The sequence below is a fragment of the Pinus tabuliformis genome, chromosome 1_1 (genome assembly GCF_031772625.1).
Source record: "Pinus tabuliformis cultivar Carrire ecotype Pingquan chromosome 1_1, CPIR1, whole genome shotgun sequence".
Classification (NCBI taxonomy): domain Eukaryota; kingdom Viridiplantae; phylum Streptophyta; class Pinopsida; order Pinales; family Pinaceae; genus Pinus; species Pinus tabuliformis.
In genome coordinates, this window is record NC_142297.1 from 146,236,226 (window position 1) to 146,260,149 (window position 23,924).

The following is a 23,924-nucleotide window of genomic DNA, read 5'->3' on the forward strand; positions in this document are numbered from 1 at the left end:
TGGTTTAGGGCTGACCACCAACTCTAGAACTTGGCTAGAAGAAATTCCAAGAACAACTATGAATTTAGCTAGAAGTAAACTTCTTCTATAAAATGGAAGTGTTCTATAATGATGGTTTAAACATGACCAAAAAATGTTGAAATGGTGGTTTGTAAATGACCACAAACTATTGTCTAGGAGAAGGTGTAAGTGTTTTAATAAGTGGTGGTTTAAGGAGGACTACAAAATGAATAATGCTCATGAAACACGAGTCTATCGTTGGCTACAACTCTAACTCTGGCTTTGGCTAACATTGACTCAAGGCTATGGTTGTTGGATCTAGTTTTAGATGTGGTTCTTGCTTTCTTGATATGACTTTGATACTAGTAGTTGACTATCAATTCCCCTGTCAGATACAAGATGAGAAGAAGACAATATCTTCATACAAGATGTGTCAATACTCAAGAATGGACTCTACAATATGAATGCTATATCTCATTAGTTGTTTATTTTCATTGCTAAGAAGCAATCCACACATTGTGAATATTTTCTCTTAAAGAGTTCCTATGACTAGAACATATGTCTTAATGATGAGTATGCTTTCCATGATGCTCACAATAGAGATGATCCAAACATTGATATTTCATGTTTCCAACTCGATAACAATGTTGACATTGGGAATATGACATGGATGTGGAGCAAGTGAAGATGTTATTTCTCGAATAAACCTAGCACTCTAACTATATTGGTTTGGAGTAGTCTGGAATGTGAAAGGTTACTTCCTTTTCATATCCAATACTAGCTTTGCGCTTATTTTATATGACTTCTTCCCAAGGTTTGATGACAAACTTGGGAAGTGCAAGTGAAACTTTTGCATCTTCATGTGAATCTACTCATGAAATGACATCAATAATATGATCATGTGTTGGTTACTGACAGGAATCAATCTCAAATAGATAGTTGATCTGAACAAGCAATAACTAAGAATGTTGATTCCTTTGTTGTAGTTCATCTTCTTGAAGTTGTGATTCAATGTGGAGAAACTCGTTCATGTCTTGTGCATCTTGTAAATAGATTCAAACATCGGTGATAATTGTTTTGTCAATTATAACTATGTTTTCAACCATAAAAAATATTATATTATTCAGTAACTCTAATAATTGATCAGTTCAAGCCATTTTCCAATCAATTAGGGATCAAAAAATGGAGGGTGTTGTCCTGTATCTAAAATGCACTCACAAACTTATAAAAAATATAGATAACTTACAATGCTAGGTAGCTATAACTGCATAGAAAGTAGCATGTTAGGCCCTACAAAAATGAACAAATCCTCTGATTTGTGAATGAAGTGAATCCAAAAATTGTCATACACAATATATTCAACGCCTTCACCATAAATGGACAATTAGGGAACTTGTATCCTTGCTCTGATGGGGTACAATTTTCAAAAAACTTATATAATCTGTATCACTGTGTTGAAATTTCCATATAAATTAGAGGATTTGTTTCAAGGATGCAAAAACATTGTGTGTCTCTATATAATACATATAATTTTATCTTCTATTACACTCAAATATTAGCACTTTTGATGTTTTTAGGATAGAAAACCAAGAACCTATAGTATTAGTAATGGATGTTTGTTATACTAAAACATATAAGACTAATATAATCACGATCATACCATATATAGTGTCAATGGCCACCTGAGCATATAGTACTCAACAACTTTTTCTTTAAAGTCTCCACAGGAATCGAATGTGCATTAGATAGGTAGTAATCAACACAATAAAGGAAAGAATCTGCAAAATCCATAGGAACCTAGGAAAACACTTCTACCCCTCTCTTAGGTCCACTCCTCTCTAACAACGTCCTTGGCTATCTTCTGGAGCACATTCCTACACAAATCAAATCCACTATTATCATCATAGATGATAATTTTGAATTTATATTGGATGGCGAGTTAAGTGAATCCTTGGCTATATAGAATTCCAAGAGTCAAGCCTCTTCTCTATCTTCTAGAAATTTTGGTCATGTCTCTCTTGATAATATTTTTTAGGAAAAGCTACGTTGACATCTATCTCTAAGAGTGGATGCTTCATCACCACTATGTATATTTAAAGTGAAATCCTAGGCTTTTATATTGCAAAGGAAGAAAGTCCACCAAGTACTTTTTTCCTTTTGTCATTACTTGGAAGAAACTACTCCACAACATTCTTTATAAGGCATGCTAAGATTCTAAACCAAACTTGCGTAGCCATTAGTCGATTGGCCTAGAAAACACATAAAATGTGTTTTATAATGCTCAAACATCCATTGATATGGAATCACAAATCAATGTAATGAAGCTCACTAAGTAAATTAGGAAGAGGAAGATAAACCTCAATCTAAATCAGTGTTAGCCCCCTAACAAATCTTCAAATGCACTCATGTGGCTCTGTCACAAAAGCCACCAAACAATTCCAGTGTACCCAAACAATTGATGACATAAACCTTGTCAAACCATCATGGTTCTAGAAATAACATGAGTCCGAGAATGTAATTCCTAATTATCTAACAAAGTTTGAAGCAATCCATGATGTGCATAGGAATACAATGATATCTGGTAGAGTATTTCAATCTTATAGGATTTCTACAATTTGAGAGTTGAAGATTGTCGATAAAGCAACAAGAGAGAATGAGAGAATGCATAGTTGTAGAGTTAATGGTATACCTATAGATTAGATGACATATTCATCCAAACCAAAGGCTAGGTTGAAAGATTCATGATTTCTCCCAAAGTGTTTGTAGAGGACTAATAACAACACTGCTGAAATTACCCATAAAAATGGAAGTAAGAAGAATCATTAGTACAAGTAAGAGATTCAAAAATATTGAGACTAAAGCAAAAGCGGTCTCATGGCATTATTTTGCAATATATATGTATGATATGGATTCATTTCCATTCTTGAATACATGACCATCATCCCTATCACCAATAACTTCTTCACACTACCATTTCTATCTCTTTGTGCACCATATACACTTAGCAAGTTTGATTTCATTGAGAGCCAAAGCTTATTTGACCATGACCATGAGCCTCTCAAAGTGAAACAAAATAGGTGTGGTAAGCTCAACAATAATGGTGCTCAATCATTGTTCCTTAGAGACGAATAATGTTTACAATAAATGAGGGTTAGTAATGGAGCCTAGACAAGAGTTTCGATAAGAGAGATACAAAATTTGAGCACCAAGGGTTTCTAGATCAAAAAATATGGGTGCTATAACAAACTAAGCAGATGAACTGGGTGCAAGGAGGTCACTAACAAGGATGGAGAGACCGCATGGGTTTCTAAAGCACCCAACAGAGAGAAGAGGTCCACAATACTTGTGGTTCATAAATTCGACATAAAATTATGTAAGGTCATTGGCCATGATGAATAAATACTAAGCCATTTTTCATTGTGGCTCTTAAATTATGTTTGTGGTTTTCTATATTTTATGGGTAGTACTTCCCTCCTAAATCTAGGTCCTTCATTTTAAGATGTCAAATCACATCAACATAACTACATTTATTCCCAACAACATTGCAACGACAAGTTAAAGTAGCCCTTAGAGCTAATTCGAATCTATATAATTAGACTTTTCAACTCATTATACACATATAATTATGATTTAAACTATATGAAAAATGATACATTAAAAAGACTTAAAACATTATTATCACATTTTTAAAAATACAATACATTTAATCTTTATTCACCTTATTTAGAAAGTGTATTTAAAAAATGTATTGTAAACCATACACAATACAATAATGCATATTAAATTTAGGTAGTTGTAGGTCTTTTAAGTAAAAAAGATAAATTTTTACTAAGTATATAAAAAACATATCATTATAGTATACAAATATACATTAATATAATAAATATAAACATTTAAAAATAATAAAAATATTATTTAAAATTTCATACAACAAATATATGCTATGTCAATAAAATAAAACATAAATTTAATAATAAAATAAACCATAAATGTAACCCAAAAAATGTTTATTAATATATAATATAATAAATATGAATATCTATAAATAAAAATGATATTACATATAATTTATATCAAAAACATATTAATATCATATTCTATGAAATATTCAATATCATATTCTATATTTCATAATGATACGTTAAATAAATCTTTCCAACACCATTAAAATTTCATTATAAATAAAATATAATATATCTTATATGTAAATGATATTATATAAAATTTTATAGGTTAATCATGTAAATAAAAACATTAAATCAAATTTCCAAACTTCACTTTAAAATTTCATTATAAATAAAATGTAAGATATCTTATATCTAAATGATATTATATAGAATCTCATAAATTAATGATGTAAACAAAAACATCAAATCAAATTTCTAAACTTCACTATAGCTTAATAATGCACATCACTTCCAAACTTTTACTATAACTTTAATTTAAATAGTATCAACAATATCATTCAAAACTTTATTATAACTTTACTTTTAAATATTATTAAAAATATAATATATCTTATATGTAAATGATATTATATAAAGTTTCATCATTAATCATATAAATAACAACATCAAATCAAACTTCCAAACTTCATTATAACTTAATAATGCACGTCACTTCCAAAACTTTTACTATAGCTCTTATTTCAAAACTTTATTATAACTTTATTTTTAAATATTATTAAAAATATAATATATCTTATATGTAAATAACAACATCAAATCAAACTTCCAAATTACATAACAACATCAAATCAAACTTCCAAACTTCACTGTAGCTTACCTCACTTCCAAACTTTTACTATAGCTCTAATTTAAATAGTATCAACAATATCATTCAAAACTTTATTATAACTTCATATGTAAATATTATTATTCAAATCTTTATTGCAACTTTAATTTAAACCAAGCTTATTATATATAAATAATGTTATCTAAAATTTTACCAAACTTTTAATCTAAATAATGTACATTATAATAAATTTTTGAAGTGCAAACTTCTTTTAGAATAAAAATAGATTTGACTGACTTTGGATAGATCCAAAATTAACATAGATTAAAATTAATAAATAATACACAACTATATATAAATAACTTTATTATAAACCATGCACATTATATATCATAATAAATAATATAAATTATTAAAAAATATTATTATAAATAAAATTACTCTATAAAAACTTTATTATAAATATATTTAATAAACATTATAAAAATTTTAAATAAATATTACACATTGTAAAAGCTTCTCATTGTGAATAGTGCAAATTACATTGTAGAATGCACAATAAACGCATGATAGAAACGTCTCATTAGCTATACATTAACTTAATATAGTGGAAGTAGATAACAAATTTATTTATTAATATATAATAATAAATATGAATATTTATAAATAAAAATGATGTTACATACCATTTATATTATAAACATATTCTATACACTGTAAATATATAAATAATTCTTTCAACAATATTAAAGTTTCATTATAAATGAGATATAATATATCTTATATGTAAATAATATTATATAAATTTTTTTTATTAATCATGTAAATAACAACAATAAATCAAACTTTACTCTAGTTTAATAATCACTTCTAAACTTTTTCTATAACTTTAATTTAAAGAGTAAAGTTTAATAATCACTTCTAAACTTTTACTATAACTTTAATTTAAATAAATAAGATGAACAATATCATTCAAAATTTTATTATAACTTTATATGTAAATATTATTATTCAAACTTTTGTTGCGATTTTAATTTAAACTAAATTTGTTATATGCCAATAATGTTATTTTAATATACGATATATAATAATATATAAGGAAACTATTTAAAATTTTATAGTCATGAAGAGAGGCCTCTCACTAGGTATGGAAGATAATAAGATTGTTAAAATTTTATTGTTAGGAGGGAGAGACCCTCTCAGCCGTATAGAAGAGATGTTGTAATGTGTTTTTCTTGTCGTGTTATGTAAACATTTTGAGTCAATCAAATTACATAAAAATAAAATTGAGATAAAATAGTGAATTTAGCATTTGTTTTTTTTGGGCTTTATGTTTTAACAACTTATGATTTTGTCAATAGTATTCTTTTGTAAGAATTTATATAATGAATTAATTTAAATCTATCTTAACTCCTGATCTACCAAGTGTGTATCAATTTTTTTGTAATACAAATAATTAACATAGATCTAAACTAGTAAACAATACTATCATAAACAATATACATTAGAAATCATAATAAATAATACATTATAAAATAATATTATTATAAATAAAATTACCCTATAAAATTTTTATTATAAATATAAATATATTTAATATACATTATAGAATTTTTAGTAAATATTTTGTAGAATGCATTTTCTATTATTACATCCGATAGAAAAACCTTTTTGACTTTGTGGAATGCATTTTCTATTATCATGTCTGATTGAAAAACTTTTTTGACTATGCATTAATGTAATAGTGCAAAAAGTGGGTCAGATGACATTGTAGAATGCACACTAAACACGGTAGAAAAGTCTCATGGGCTACACATTAATGTAATATAGTAGAAATAGGTCACAGAAATATATTTCAAATATTTCGGACATTGTAGAATGCACAGTAAACATTATGTATGCTCAAAACCAGTCTTATTGATTATACATCAATGTAATATTGTAATTGTTTTGTGAGGCAGCTCAATTAAAAAAATGTGAGATTGTTGAAAGTCAAAAGATCCAAATTGTAAAACACCTAATAACATTAGATAAACAAAACCCCCATTGACTATACTTTAATAATACCGTGGTAGAAGTGAGTCACAATAATATATTTTATATTTGATCCGAGAGAATTGGATACAAACACTGGTTTTAGAAAGTTCCATTTGCAAGTCTGTTCAGCTAGAGGCTCTCACTTAAAGATCCCTATGTTGTTCCCTGGATTCTTCCTCATGGAGTAGCCAAAAGAATCGAACTCCGTGTTATGTACTGGTGGAAAGGTTTCACAATTTGAATGCCAATAGTTTTCAGGTAGGCTAGCCACACTATATCACCAGAGTATATCATGCTGACCCTGTACATATGTAAATAAACTTCTTGCTAACCTAGGATGGAGCAAAGTGTTCTGGTTAACATCGTGTGAGATGGAAAGATGGAATCATATTCCTGTATTCTTTGGAGGATAGGAATTCAAGAATCTTTTATCTTTTATCGTTAAATCTATGATTAAAATGACCTCTTGAACCTCTCAGAGCATCCGTTTCTCTCTTCTCAGATTTACCTTTTGAACCTGTCAAAGCATTCGGTTTCTCTCATCAGATTTGTTTGAACCTCTCAGAGCATCCTGTTCTCTCTTCTCAGATTTACCTTTTGAACCTGTCAAAGCATTCGGTTTCTCTCATCAGATTTGTTTGAACCTCTCAGAGCATCCCGTTCTCTCTTCTCAGATTTACCTTTTGAACCTGTCACAGCATTCGGTTTCTCTCATCAGATTTGTTTGGTTAGTATGATCATGAAAACATTATAATAAATGGCCCTTTATTTTTAATTTGTAATTATATAGATTTTAAGAATATTTTGGAATTTACACAGTAACTAAATTAATATTTTTTATTTGTGATAGATAGATTTTAAGAATATTTTGGAATTTACACAATAATATTCTAAAATTTAATAGATAAAAGCTGAAGCTAAATCTATTATTTAATATGGTTCCTATTATTAAAATTATGAAATATTCCCAATAGCCATTATAGATACTAGTCATTGAAAAACCAATTACAAAATCAACTGTTGAATCTGTGACTGTCTGGCTGATCGTCGTTGATTTTGTGACTGTCTTATCTGATGACCCAAATCTGGGATTGCAGTTGATGGGTCATTGGCCAAGTCAACAGGTTGACCACACGGTTGGTCAATTGATTTTACGGTTGGTCTCTTTGATAAGCCAAATTTGCAATGAAGTTGAGGATGTCTTCGGCTTATTATAATGTTGTTGGTGTTATATTAAAAAAATAAGTTTAAATAAAGAAAACTAAATGTTCCGAAAGAACTGGTTAATTTAACTTTGTGGTTGGGCTCTCCAGTGACTCACATATCAATTCAGGTTAAACAGCATATCCTAGTAGCATGTGATAGGTGTTCATGAGGGTTATATAATTTCTTGAAATGAATTTCTTTTAGTGTGTAACATAATGTTTTGTTACGGTCAAACATGTTTCAGATTCAAGTTTTTAAGCTTATGATTCAACCTTTGAGTGAACGGGGAGAACGACCAGGCCCTTCTCCGGCCTCCACTGTGATTTCAATCTCATCTAGCACGGGCTGACAAGGCTTAATCCACAAAAGATTCACCAAACCTGACCACAGGTCGGTCCAAAACATTTGCACAGAGTTCTTCAAACAACCAACCAAAGTTCCTAACGTGGTAGATTCCATCGGTAGATGTATATTCAATGATGGTGTCAGATTTCATCGTTCATTCAAATCTAAATTGTACTTAATAAAAAATAAAATAAAATTATACATATATAAAAGGCTAATTTGTATTAGCCAATAGTAAGTGATGACTGTTCTATCTTTAGTTTAATAAGTCATGATGATGGGTGGAATGTTTACATGTTGGAAGATTGTGAAACCCTACACAGTTTTGCATTCAAAAGGATTGCATCAACAGCCTAATACCAATTATGAAAACCGAAATATTTAAAAATTATGATAAAAAAGTCAAAAGTCAAATCATATTGAAAGAGAGGAGAAGTCGTTTCAACCCAGGATCTAATAATGTTAGCCAGCCTGATGGGCTGTGTTCCTTGGAAGAGAAATTATGATAAAAAAGTCAAAAGTCAAATCATATTGAAATTAAAGCCAAAGTATGAATAAGGTGAGAGAGGAGAAGTTGTTTCAACCCAGGATCTAATAATGTTAGCCAGCCTGATGGGCTGTGTTCCTTGGAAGAGGTATCTTTGTGTCTCATGAAGATTTATGTATCAACATAATGTATTTATAATGTATTCAATAATTATGAAATAAAGTTATTTGTTAATTTTGTTTAATATTAATTAAATATTTAAATTTACAACCAACATAAACTCAATTCTTGAATTTTTTTCTCCTAAATTATAGAGAAAAAATCTTAAAGTAAAAAACTAACAACTTAAAAGTCACTCCAAAAACAAAATCCCAAAAACCAATGAAACAAAAAAATACTCTACCTCATAATTTTGCTCTACTAAAAAATATCATGGTGGAACTTCTTAATCTATCAGACTTCTTAATGTTTCTCTATTTGAAATCTTAATCATAATGGGTAATGTGAGACTTTTTAATGTCTCTATATTTGAAATTTTAATGTTGTGAGATTTTTTAATGTTACTTTATTTTGTCTCTTAAGCCTTGAGGGTTAGCTCAATTGGTCCAAGGGTCTCTCTATTTGAAATCTTAATCATCATGGTTAATGTGTGAGACTTTTTAATGTCTCTATATTTGAAATCTGAATGTTGTGGGATTTTTTAACGTTACTTTATTTTGTCTCTTAAGCCTTGTGGGTTAGCTCAATTGGTCCAAGGTTGGGCTCAGAAGGAAGAACTTATAGTGACCACAATAATACTTATTGGCATCCTTATATCCATTGCATATTTCAGGAATACTTATGGGCATATTGCAGATTTCAGGAATCAAGAGATCTGCAAACCACATACATTTATCAACAATCTACACAAATTTAGATAGTTTAGATGTTCATCAAGATTAAAATAATTTTGACCCATTTACAATAAACTGTTAATTTTATATATGAAAAATGTTAATCTCTCAATTTTACTCCATATTTATTGGATACTTTATCAACCATTCAATAATATTTATGGGTATCTTTATGCCCATGACAGATTTCAAGAATATCCTGGAATCTCAAAGTTATACAAAATCATGAGAGATATCAATAGATTCCAAAATATTTTTCAAATCTACAAACCACATACATTTATCAGCAATCAACATAAATTTAAATAATTTAAATGATCATCAAAATTAAAATAATTTTAACCTATTACAATAAACTATTAGTTTTAAATATAAAAAATATTAACCTCACAATTTTACTTGGATACTCTATCCACCATTTAGATAGTTGAGGTTGTCATCACAATTAAAATAATCTTGACCGATTTATAAATAAACTTTTAACTTTGCATATAGAGAAAGTCAACGGGTAATTTGCTTCCTACATACTCTACCAACAGTCTACATAAATTCGGTTAGTTGAGGTTGTCAACCTGATTAAAATAATCTTGACCAATTTATAAACAAACTGCTAATTTGGCTCTATACTCCATGTAACAACTTGGGGAGGAGACATTGCTATAGATTCTAACAAGTGAACCATGATTCATAAGCTTGGCCATCGTGAGGAGTGAAAGACTATGCACCAATGATTAGTCTGTAAGATAAATCTGCATATTACGGTTGAGTTGGGAACGATGCATTTCAACCATGGACACATTTCTTAGTATTAAGATCCTAACTTGATAAGTGCAAGAATGAGCATAACTTCGACGTAACACATTGTTGAAAATGAAAAAAAAAAATATTTGCAGATGACATGTACACTATTGTGCATATAATCGATGCTGTAAAGGCATATTTGTCCCGGGAGCAACCCATTAAATGCCAAACAGATGCAACGAGCCAGTGTTACACAATCGTGCATTTTAGAAAGAGTAGATTCATTTGAGGATTTTCATTGCGATGTCATGGTTTCCAAGCATCCTAAAGAATGGGGAGGTGAAGTTATGTATTTTTGTGAGAGTTTTGCACTCATGGCTTTAAACCGCTCCAGTATCCATTTCCTTTAGCATTTAGTCTTATACAGCTCCAGCATCCATCTCCTTTATCAGGGCATTTTTAAGTCCTGATTCCCCGAATATTTGGGGAATTAGCAATCGACTTAATTTCAGGGCCTTTAACATATGTAGCAACTAGCATTCATGGTTTTCTTTAACATATGTAACCGCTAGCACCCAAGGTAGGATTGGACAAAAAAATATATATGTATAATTTTTTTTTCCTTTTTAAATGATGTGATTTAAGATATTAATCTGAATTTGGTAAGACAACATGTACTTGCTATATAAAAGACTCAGGCAGATTATCTAGTTGTATAGTCAAAAATCAAGTAGATAATCTAATTACATAGTTAAACATGTCATAACATAAGATTCTAATTATGCTGTGAACCTTGTCTAATGAAATATGAAATCCAGTGAATTACATCTCAACCCAAAAATCAAGAATCAAGTAGATAATCTAATTACATAATCAAATACCAACCCCAAATTACTGCAACTATGTTCATTACCAGTATCAGAAATTGCTGTGAACCTTGTTGAGTGAATTATAGCATCTAGTGAATTACATCTCAGCCTACAATGAATTTCAGTGTCTAAAGTTCGTCCGGCTTGGGAGTTTCAGAGAGAAGGCTCCACATATTGCAGGGCCACTACCTCTGAAGTCAACTTAACTCAGACTATTCTGGAATCTCTGAACTCAAATATTCTGGAATAGTATGGAGGTTAAAAAATTGATCTCACTCCTCCTTACCTTATTTTTTTTTCATCTTATTTAAGGATTTACATCTTATTTTCGAAATTTTCCAAGCTGCTAGTACATAAAAGTTAAGTTTTGAAATATTTTGGAAATTTGTGAAAATTAATTAAATTAACTATTTAATTTTATTAGTATTAATGAAATTTCCAAAATATTTCAAAATTTACCCACTAACATAGCTGAACTCCAAAATGATTAAAATCGCCCCAGAAAACCCTTTCAATATATTTCTTATAAGGCACTGATCTGTTGCAGTGGCCTTGCAAAACGAACAATAATGAAATGATGCCTCAACCCCACACCTGGTGCAATAGAATTCCACCATATTGCGATGAAATTTCTACCCAGGATTTCAGCAGTTTCCATCGGAATGAAGCAGGAAGTGGCATGAGAGAGACTTCCCATTCACTAGCTGATGATATCTGAAGGAACAATCACAAGCATGGGTTTTTGTTAAGCATTCTTAATGGAATTGATATTTTATTTTATATTTTTGAATGCTATTTAATTGGATTATAAATTTTGTTATATTGTGACCATTTTAAGATAGTTGATTTTATATATTTTTATTAAATTTCTAAAATATTTTTCATTTATTTTTATTAAAATTTTAAATATTTTTAAAGTCTTAATTTATAAGTTAGATATTTTGGATATTTTTTTGAGCTGAGAGACTCATTCTACAGCAGAGTATGATGTGTAAGGATGTTACTCAGTGATCAAAATTGAAATTTTGTCCATGTAAGTCAAAATAAAAAAATTTAGAAAATCTTAAAAAAAAAACTATACAAAACATTTAAATAATGTCTGCTCATAAAAAAAAAAAAAAAAATGTATGTGAAGAAATTAGATCTGTATTTAAAATGGATCTACGCTGGTACTTATTTTCCAGTAGAATTTGTCAAGAATGTTAGATCCTTATTTAAAATGAATTTACGCTGGTACTTATTTTCCAGTCGAATTTGTCAAGGATTCGTCAAATATTTGTTGAAGTCACAAGTTTGTATTGTGAACTCTCCACAATCCATGTACCTTAGGATTTGTCAGGTTGTTAAATAGATATATACAGTCAAAAACCCAATTTAAACAACACAAATCAAAATTCCACCCAAAAAAATTAACCAATCAAAAACTATTACTTAAACAATGTATATTCCTAAATTTACATTTCAGCATAAAGATGCCATGTATTTATTTTTGACCTAGATAATGGTTTAGCAGGTCTCACACACCTGGCTGGTACTATTTATTTTCAAGCCCTTTGGATGCGGATTTTTGCTCTTAATTAGTTTTTATTAAGTAGAAAGTTTGATGAACTTTATCAACTTTGTTCTGGAATTTGTCAAGGTGCTGAATTCATATATACAATCAGAAACCCAATTTAAACAACACAAATTCAAATTAAATCTAAAAAATTAACCAACCAAAAATTATTACTAAAACATTTTTGCCAAATATTTATTTTTGACCTAGATGATGGTTTAGCGGGTCTCACACACCTGGCTGGTAGGATTTATTTTCAATCCCTGGATACCCATTTTTGCACTAATTGGTTTTTATTAAGCAGAGAATTTGATTAACCTTATAGAAAATATTCTTACTTAGTTTATTATGTTTCACTAGGATGCTCAAGACTCTGGAGCGATATCAAAAATGTTCATACGTATTGCAAGACGCGACTGTATCGGATAGGGAGGCACAGGTAATAAAAATCTGCCACATAAATTATGTTTTACAACTGCTCTTTCTATTTTTATGAAGAAGCACAATGACTTCTGCTACACAATGTATAAATGGCGCTGCATTTTAATTAACGCGTTGCCAGGATGTGAAATGGAGATTCCATTTAGAGGATAAGGGATTTTGACCAACCAAGACCTTTTCCCCCCTTTTTATGTAGCATTAGTAAGAGGATATTATCATATAAATATGTGTGAATTTCACTTTAAATTTAATTTTAAATTTAAATTATCAACAATTTCAATATTTATAATATTTTATAAACTGAACTTTATTTTTTATAAAATGATTTATATTTATAATAAATTTTATAAACCAATTATGTTTCATAATTATTCTTATTAAATATTTATGGTTTATAAAGGGAAATTTTCAATTTCATTTTATAAAGGAAAAATCTTGTCATTAAGTGATGTCCAACTATTATGGGATGTGAATTATTTTAGTTTTTTTGTTAAATGATATGAATAATTTTAATTTGAAAAAGTTTCCAATCTATATGGTTTAGTTTGAGTAGACTTTTTAGGGATCTCTATACAACTCTCTATATCCTAGGAACGAATCACAATTTAATCAATAGCTTCATTTTCCATGAACTAGTATGGTTCTTCAACTTGCACCCTCAATAAAAGGTTTATCATAGGGTTGATATCTCTAAAGCTTTGAAATAATTTCTTTACATTTTAGGGGAGGTTAAGTCATCGAAGAACTAGCACACTAAACTAGTGTCCCCAACTTAATTCAGGTGTCATTGTTCTTATCATTGAATAATATATTGAACCTCATTGGGTAAAGTTGGGACCCTCATTCCCCTAGCCATTGACCAATAGCTCAGGCCTCTCAAGCCTCATCATGGACATCCAATGATATGTGGACAAAGACTGTTAGAAACATGAATATTTTGAAGACCTAGTAGAAACAACTATTTCGTTCAGTTCATAAGTTTTTCATAGCTTGGTAGCCCACTGTTGGGCCACCTAAAAGAAGCTTGTTATTCATGATACCAAAAGACCCTCCTAGTAACTCCCAAACCACTATTTAATAGGGGTTGGGGTGGGGATCATCAACCTTGGTCTGTAGCCCCAGAGTTAGATGATTATCAAACAGTGGGGATCCCATAAGAAGGCAAGAAATAATGATTTGAATGCCTACATCTTACCTTCGTAGCATAAAGTGAACTATTCAAACCCCTTTAATGCCTTACCAAGGTGAAAATGTGACAATATAATGGATTTTGTAATTGAAGATTCTAAATAAAGGTAGTATCATGGAATGAATGAATAATCATTAACCCTCAATGTCATCAACCCATGTCTTGGAGTGTAAGGAATGTTCCTTTCTGGCTTGATATTTTATGCTCATAAGAAAAAGTTATTGAATTCATTCATAGGATGACCATTCATGCCCAATATGCTTGGCCGTTTGTTATATGACACATGCCCTCTATGTAACCTGTAACCCCTAAGGGCATGTGTCATGGTTGGAGGCCTTCTCACAATGCTTAAGGCTTAGAAGGTTCATGTTCCTACGTAAGGCCCTTGTTTTCTTTCCTCAACGTTGGTCCAAACCCTCAAACCCATCATTAATTCCTAAAACCAATTAATGGTGGCCCTATCTTATTTACAAGCCAAATATCCCATACAAAGGTTCTATGTGATGTTTCAATTAGTCTTTCACCACATTTGAGCTTGAGAAGCTTCACTAAATGTCCAATGCCCTTCTTGTACTTCCTTGACCATTTTCAACATGCAAAGACCCATTAGTGTTACTAAAAGCATCATAATGGCCACTTATAAATTATACATAGTTGAAAGATGCCTAAGTGATGCAATTTTTTGTGGATTTTAGGTGCCTTTTACGGTAATTAAGACTAACAAGCATCAATTAGGTATAAGGTCATTGTTATTGTCCTATAATCTTGGTTAGAGTATTTAGACCAATTATTTGTTTACAAATAATCTGGTCATGGTGCCCATAACACCCTTGGAGGCAATTGATAACTAACAGAGGTCTAATGTGGTGGTTCAAGGACTTATTGATGGTGCCTCAACATTAGAAGAAAGGTTTAGCGATAGAGGCTCTTATTTCACTCTCATAGTTATGGTCATAGAACCAAGACCATCCATGATTCCCAAAACCTCATAACGGATCCCATTTTCAACTTAGATTTGAAATACCCTTTGGAGAGAGACCATGTCATTATTTTTAGGTGTTGTTCAAGGTGATTCAACACAACAAGGTTAGACTAGGGATTAGACATGTTACTTTCCCTTTTGACCATGTTTATGTTACAACACACACTTCCAGTGCACACAAGTCAAGCTCATGGTGCTTGTATCCCGCTAGATGTATAAAGCCCCCTACAAAGTTCCGAACATGTTGGTTCAAGTAATTTTTCAAGGCTGTTAATCTTAAGAAGTTCCTATGTAATTGTTTTTAGTCTTTGATTATGGTGAAAGCTAGTAACCATCTATACTCTTGTTTGGTGGACTAAAGACATGTTCATTGTGCTTCATCTTGAGAAGCAAGGTTTAGGTATAGAGTTTTTTGTTTATCTTTTCCAACTATGGTCATGATCCAAAGATAGATATATGATTCCCAAGACCTCAAAACGGCACCACATTCAACTTCAATGTGAAGGTTTCTAGGGTTGGTATCATGGCTCCTAGGTGTTGGTCAAGGTGTTTAACCTCAATAAGGTTTAATAGGACTTAAATTTGGTGTGTCCCTCATAATTATATTTACTCTTTGATAAATATATCTAGTACATTAAAAAAATACATCGTTCTTGTACCCCACTTAAAAGACAAATAACCCTTACGAATTTCCTACATGTTGGTTTAAGTACTTGTTCAATGCTCTAGATCTTGAGAAGCTTTAATAGGATCCTAAGATACTGGATTTTAGTCTTTGAAGATAATTAATGCCTTACAATCCATCCATGCTCTTGTGTGGTGTTATAAAGGCTTGTTCATGGTGATTGAGCTGAGGATGGTATTTTTAATGTTTGAGGTTGTTGTTTCCCTGCGTAGACCAATGTCGAGCACTTAAGGATTTTGTTTCCTTGCCTGGACCAATGTCAAGTGCTTAAGGATTTTGTTTCCCTGCCTGGACCAATGTCAAGCGCTTAAGGATTTTGTTTCCATGCCATGGCTATTATCAACACCTTGAGACCCATACATGGCTCATGAAACATCTTAATGGCAACGATATCTAACTCCCAAGGAAGTGACACCCTAATGAGGGCTTGTGTCATTATTTTTAGGGTTTGTTGATGGTGCTTAGGCTCTGAAAGGTTCATTTATGGATTAAGGCCCTTGTTTTCCCCAATAAACATTGGCATAATCTTACTCACAACATTTATGTCCCACTTGAATTCTTTTCAAGAGCACTTACAAAGGATTCATGTGTTGTCATGAGGGACTGTTCAATTCTCTTTAGCTTGAGAATATTAAACAATATTTTGAGGCACTTATTTTCCTTCCTTGACCATGTTCATGGCCCTACAACTAATCCTCAATGTGAAAAAACTTTTAAAGGCATCCATGTGTAACAATTATGCCAAAGTCCCCCTAGGGATGGTTCATGTTATGATTTGAAAGTGTTGTTCATAACAATTGAGTACAAGGAGTACTTTTTAGAGCCTAAGGCCCTCCATTAACCATAGTGTTAGAGATATACAAGGTTCATTCAAGGACGATGCTTATTATTTCCAAAACTAACCATGTTTATACCTCAAAGACCATTTCTATTGCATAAAACTTATGGAAACCATATCACACTTGAATGTTAAAGAGCCCTTATCATGGTGCCAAGTTGAATGATCCACAATGTTGTCTTAAGACTCCTTCTCATTTAGGGAATTTGATGCAGTTTAATCATGGAAACCATATCCCTTGAGTACACTAAAGACATTTTACAATGGTCTTGTGTGATCATTTGAAGATGGGTTCAACACTATATACATAGAAATGTTATAGATAGAAGGTGTCGTTCATGGTGATTGATCCAAAAAAGAATTATTTGAGGAACAAGGCCCATTATTCTCACCATGTGACCAAAAATAGATATATAAACACATTTTTATTGCACAATTAACCTAATTAAGACACTCATAACACCATCCAAGGTGATTATTAACCAAAAAATGTTAGACATGGAGTTTTGAGGACTTATAAATGGTTCTTTATCCTCAAAATGAAGGTTTAGGGCTAGTGTTGATTGCTTCCTTTCTTTTGCTATTGTCTCAAACTTGAGACCCATCCATGATGCCCAATACATTATAAAAATGTTCATATTCAAATCATATGTCAAAGACTCCTTAGAGAGTGATAATGTCACCATTTATAGGTATTTTTTAAGGTGATTAATACTAATAATGTTCAATAATAATTAAGGATGGTGTGTCCCATTTGACCATGTTTATTCCTCAAAATATTTATGGTTCACAAAATCTACTCATGTCACCCATATCTCACACAAATTTTAAAGAACCTTGACCATGGTTGTGAGAATGATTAGGTTGTGGGATTGGGACACATTCTATTTTAGGGCATGTGTTTTGGTTCAATGATGGCTCCCATATCCCTCTAATAAGATAGAGATACAATAGAAAAGGCTTGTGTGGTCATTTGAGGATGTGTTAAACACTATAGCAATAGATTTTTTATGTGTAGTAGGCATTGTTCATGGAAATTAATCCCAACGAGTGTTATTTATGGAATAAGGCCCATTATTCTCCTCCAAGGACCTTGGATAGAACTATAAACACATTCTCGGTGCACGACTAAAATACTATGGTGCTATAGCAACCTTAGAGGTGATTGTTAACTAAAATAGGTTAGATGTGGATGTTTGATGACTTGTCCATGGTGCTTGAGCATTAGAATCAAGATTTAGGTCTAGAGGCTCTTGGTTTCCTCCCTCAACTAATGTCAAGGGCTTGGAAATTTTGTTTCCATACTGTGACTATAGTCAATTCCCTGAGACTCATCCATGATGCTTGAAACAACTTAATGGCACCCATACCCAACTACCAAGGTAAATACCCATTAGTGAGGACCCTTCACACCATTTCTAGGGATTGTTCATGGTTCTTAAGCTAGAAAAGTTCAAATTAAGGATTAAGTCCCTTATTAACACCATTAAACATGTTTAGGTGTTTTAACCAATTTTCTACCTAAGCCTTTATTTGCCCCTTAACCTTATTTATGCATCAAAGCACTTACCTCCCTCTTATTTGTGTGTGAGATTTATCTATAATGTCATAATGGTCAAATTTTCACCTAGTGTAATATGAACATGCACACAGTCCTACATGTATAAAACAATGAAAAACATAAATCCCAAGCTTATTGTCTCTAAAAGGTAAGGTTTTGCTAAAAAAAATAGAGACATTTCTTGGGAAATACTACTATTGCAGAACATTTTTATGTTTCCTATGATTGTGGAGACAAATTTTGTCTTCTTGCTTTGATCCTTGTGAATATGGGAAGTGTATTTAATCAACCATGCAAATATGATAGGAAGGAGAAAACCCTTAAAAACTTCAATGAACTAAGGGCAAAGAAAACTTTGGTCATGGAAAAAAATAGGCATACATTAGTGGGAACCCCAAATCTTTCCATAATGGATGCTACAGAGATGTCTACTTTGTCACCACAGGTGAATTATATGGATCCAATGGAGGCCCTTCTAATTCTGATACATATCATTCACTTGTCATGATCAAGAACACAAATCATTAACATGAATCAAGATTTAACACACATACACATAGATTTATATAGGGGAAAACAATTTCTCAAAATCGCTTACTATCTGTATTGCATTAATCAAAGAATATGGATGAATGCAATATGGTCTACTCAAGCTTGAGCTCAACCTGCACCTGTATCTTCTATCCTTTGCATGACTGACTCACCTTGACCAATACTTATCCAATTTTCCTAGCCTCCAAGCTCCTAATTCCTTGTGTTTTTCCTTAAGGAATTAGGCCCCTATTTAATAGGAATTTTCCTCCATTGGATTTCACAATTCATTTAGGTCAATTCTCTAATTGCATGCACCATCTATACAACATTGACTAGTTTACAACTGATAGTACACTTCCCTTGAACTATAATCTCAACTGGGTAACTCAAATTCTATGCATGCATAAGTTATTTTAGACTAATTGATCAGTTAACTAGATGATTACTCAGGGTGAAAAAAGTTACACACCCTTAACTGAACCTCCACTAGTTCTACCAACAGTGAGAACTAGTTACATTGACAATAACTCAAATTAAATGAAATAGATTGCTACAAATTAGTAATCAATCATGTAGAACTGAACTCAAGTGTATCCAACTTGACTTTACTAAGATAATTGAGTGACAAGAGCCATGTCACCTCAGTTAACTACCTCCAAGTATTATGTTGAAATTGAAATTTCTGCTAATTTAATCAAGAGAAAATTAAATTAGGATTTTCTTGTTGAATTTTCAACACTCCCTCTCAAAAAGAAAGGGATTCACATCTACCTCGATCTAGAACCTTTGGAATGTAATGCATGAATACCTCTCACTGTTGTTGATTCTACTGCAATATCTGCAACTAAGAAGTATAAAAAAAAAATTGAAACAATTGTGTCTGCAACTGTCTACTGGGAAAACTGTGTTGTTGCTGAATTTTCTACTGAGCCCCCTGCTCTACTGTTAACACTGCTCTGCACTCCTTAATATCTAAATGAAATTGATGCTCCTACTACTCAATATTGTGGGCCCCTGTAGCAAGGTAATAATCCATGAGACAAACAAACCTCAATGCACCTTGCCCAAATTTCTGCAACTTTTCGACTAAGGATCTACATCTCTCCACATCGCTCCTAGAGGTATAGTTGCATGTGCTCCCTCTTCCCACTTGGCTCGAACTCGCCTCCTACTAGATGTCTCTAACTGGTCCTCTTCATCATCACCCCCCTGGTCATCCAAAATGCCAACTAGCTGAGGCTTCTGCTTGAGAGCTAAATGATGCTCCCTCTCAACCACAACATCTCTAATCCCTTCCGTACTCCTCAAGGTCATGCATGCATCTTCCTCTAATTTGTAGAGGCTCTTAATCCTTACACCAAATTTCTTGATTTGACATGAAGTAAGATACTTGAGGTAAACCTTCCCATATCTGAAGACTACCTCATACCCTTTGTCTTGAATCCTAAATTTCTTCATCAGTTCAAGTTTCTTGGCTTCATTGTTATTTCTGAATAGCTCATTGAGATTCTTCCACCTAGAAAAGGGAGCCTCATTTCCATGTAGTTTAAAGACTATGTGGTCGGTCACACCCTCCAGTATGATCCTCCTGATCTAGCTACACACTTCTTCCAATTTGCTAGATCTGAGCATCAACTGTTGTCATTTTCTGGATATCATTATCAATGAATTCTTTCAATCTATTATCTTCTATCACTGCCTCCATGTGGTCCTTCCAAGAAACATAATTCAATCTTCCCTCAATGGCATACTCGAGTCTTAGTCGATAAAAGGCCATCTTGCTAGATCTAAAGAAATGATCCTGCACGTTCGATCCTCTTGCAATAACAAGTTTGAAATCTCTTCTCTATTATGATTCCATCTCTAATACCATGTAGAAATTATGGTGTAGATTCTAAACTATTCATGAAATTTACTAAATCACAAGAGTAGAAGGTACTCTACTCATATGCGGAAGAAAATTCACGATCGAGAACACAAATCATTAACATGCATCAATATTTAATACACATACACAAACATTTATCTATGGAAAAGTACCGACTCAAAACCATTAATATCTATGTTGCATTAATCAAAGAATTTGGATGAGTACAATATGCTCTGCTCAAGCTTGAACTTAACATGCACCTATATCTTCTATCCTCTGCCTCACTGGCCGACCTTGGAAAATACTTAGCATATTTTCCTATCCTCCAAGCTCCCAATTCCTTACATTGTTCCTTGAGGAATTAGGCCCCTATTTAATAGGAATTTTCCTCCATTGGATTTCGCAATTCCTTTAGGTCAATTCTCTGACTGCATGCACCATCTGTACATTTTTTACTAGTTTACAACTGATAGGACACTGCCCTTGAACTATAATCTCAATTGGGTAACTCAAATTATGTGCATGCAAGAGTTAATTTAGGTTGATTGATCAGTTAGTTGGATGATTAATCAGTGTGAAAAATGTTACACACCCTTGTCACTTAGTGTGAAAAAAGTTACACACCCGTGATTGAACCTCCACTAGTTCTACTAACAGTGAGAACTAGTTACATTGACAATAACTCAAATTAACTGAAATCGATTTCTACAAATTAGCAATCAATCATTTAGAACTAAAATCAAGTGTCTCCAACTCAAATTTACTGAGTTAATTGAGTGGAAAGAGACATGTCACCTCAGTTAACTACCTCCAAGTAGTTGTTGAACTTGAAATTCGAATTTCTACTAATTTAATCAATGGAAAATTAAATTAGAATTTCTTGTTGCATTTTCAACACTCCCTCTCAACAAGAAAGGGATTCACATCTACCTTGATCTAGCACCTTTGGAATGTACTGCATGAAACACCTCTCACTGTTGTTGTTGCTATTGCAACATTTGCAACTAAGAAGGATAAAAAAACAAATTGAATTGAAATTGTGTCTGCAACTGTCTACTCGGAAAGTTGTGCTGCTGTTGACTCTGCTACTGAGCCTCCTGCTCTGTTGTTAACACTTCTTTGCAATCCTCAATATCTGACTAACATTGATCCTCTTGCTATGGAATACTATGGGCCCCTATATCAAGGTAATGATCCATGAGACAAACACACTTCAATGGACCCTGCACAAATTTCTGCAACTCTTGGACTAAGGATCTACATCACTCCACATCACTCCTAGAGGTATAGCTACATGTGCTCCCTCTTCCCACTTGGCTCGAACTCTCCTCCAATTGGAGGTCTCTGACTGGTCCTCTTCGTCATCATCCCCTTGGTCATCCCAACTGCCAACTAACTGAGGCTTCCACTTGAGAGCTAAATCATGCTCTCTCTCAAACATAACATCTCTAATCCCTTCCTTTCTCCTCAAGGTTGTGCATGCATATTCCTCTAATTTGTAGAGGCTCTTGATCCTGACACAAAATTTCTTGAGTTAGTCCTTCCCATCTCTGAAGACTACCTCATACCCTTTTTCTTCAATCCTCAATTTCTTCATCAGTTTAAGTTTCTTGGCTTCATTGCTATTTCTGAATAGCTCATTGATAGTCTTCCACATAGCAATGGGAGTCTCTTTTTCATGTAGTTTAAAGACTATGTGGTCTCTCCCACCCTCTAGGATGATCATCCTAGATCTACCTACACACTTCTTCCAATTTGCTAGATCTAAGCATCAACTATTGTCATTTTCTGGATATCATTATCAATTAATTCCTTCAACCCATTATCTTCTAACACTGCCTCCATGCGGTCCTTCCAGGAAACATATTTTGAGCTTCCCTCAAGGGCATACTCAAGTATTAGTCTAGAGAAGGCCATCCTGCTAGCTCTAAAGAAATGATCCTGCAAGTTCGATCCTCCTGCAATAACAAGTTTGAAATATCTTCTCTATTGTGATTCCATCTCTGATACCATGTAGAAATTATGGTGTAGATTCTAAATTGTTCATGAAATTTACTAAATCACTAGAATATAAGCTACTCTATTCATATGCGAAAGAAAATTCGCGATCGAGAACACAAATCATTAACATGCATCAAGATTTAATACACATACATAAAGATTTATCTAGGGGTAAGCAACAACTCAAAACCCTTACTATCTGTATTTCATTAATCAAAGAATCTAGATGAATACAATATGCTCTGCTCAAGCTTGAGCTCAACCTGCACCTGTATCTTTTATCCTCTGCCTAACCGACTGTCCTGGCCAATACTTAGAAAATTTTCCTAGCCTCTAAGCTCCTAATTCCTTGTGTTGTTCCTGGAGGAATTAGGGCCCTATTTAATAGGAATTTTCCTCCATTGGATTGCACAATTCCTTTAGGTCAATTCTCTTACTGCATGCCCCATCTATACAACTTTGAATAATTTACAATTGATGGTACAGTGCCCTTGAACTACAATCTCAACTGGGTAACTCAAATTCTCTGCATGCAAGAGTTAATTTAGGTTGATTGATCAGTTAACTAGATGATTACTCAATGTGAGAAAATTTACACACCCTTGTCACTTAATGTGAAAAAAGTTACACACCCTTGACTGAACCCCCACTAGTTCTACTAACAGTGAGAACTAGTTACATTGACAATAACTCAAATTAACTAAAACATATTGCTAAAAATTAGCAATCAATCATGTAGAACTAAACTCAAGTGTCTCCAACTCGAATTTACTGAGCTAACTGAGTGACAAGAGCCATGTCATATCAGTTAACTACCTCCAAGTATTCTGCTGGAACTGAAATTCGAATTTCTCGTAATTTAATCAAGGGAATATTAAATTAGGATTTTCTTGTTGCATTTTCAACATTCAACAATTTTAAGTTCTTTGATAAATATACTACTTATTATATCATTG

General features: G+C 32.3%; 1 protein-coding gene across 2 annotated transcripts in view; it reads left to right on the plus strand.

The window, feature by feature from the left end:
* Positions 1 to 23,924, plus strand: part of LOC149212045 (MADS-box transcription factor 6-like) — a 179,009-nt gene that overhangs the window by 87,406 nt on the left and 67,679 nt on the right. For both annotated transcript variants that reach the window (XM_089391660.1, XM_089391661.1), the window contains exon 3: positions 13,228 to 13,306. In XM_089391660.1, coding sequence (XP_089247786.1) covers positions 13,228 to 13,306 — 79 coding nt within the window. The remainder of the gene's footprint in view (positions 1 to 13,227; positions 13,307 to 23,924) is intronic.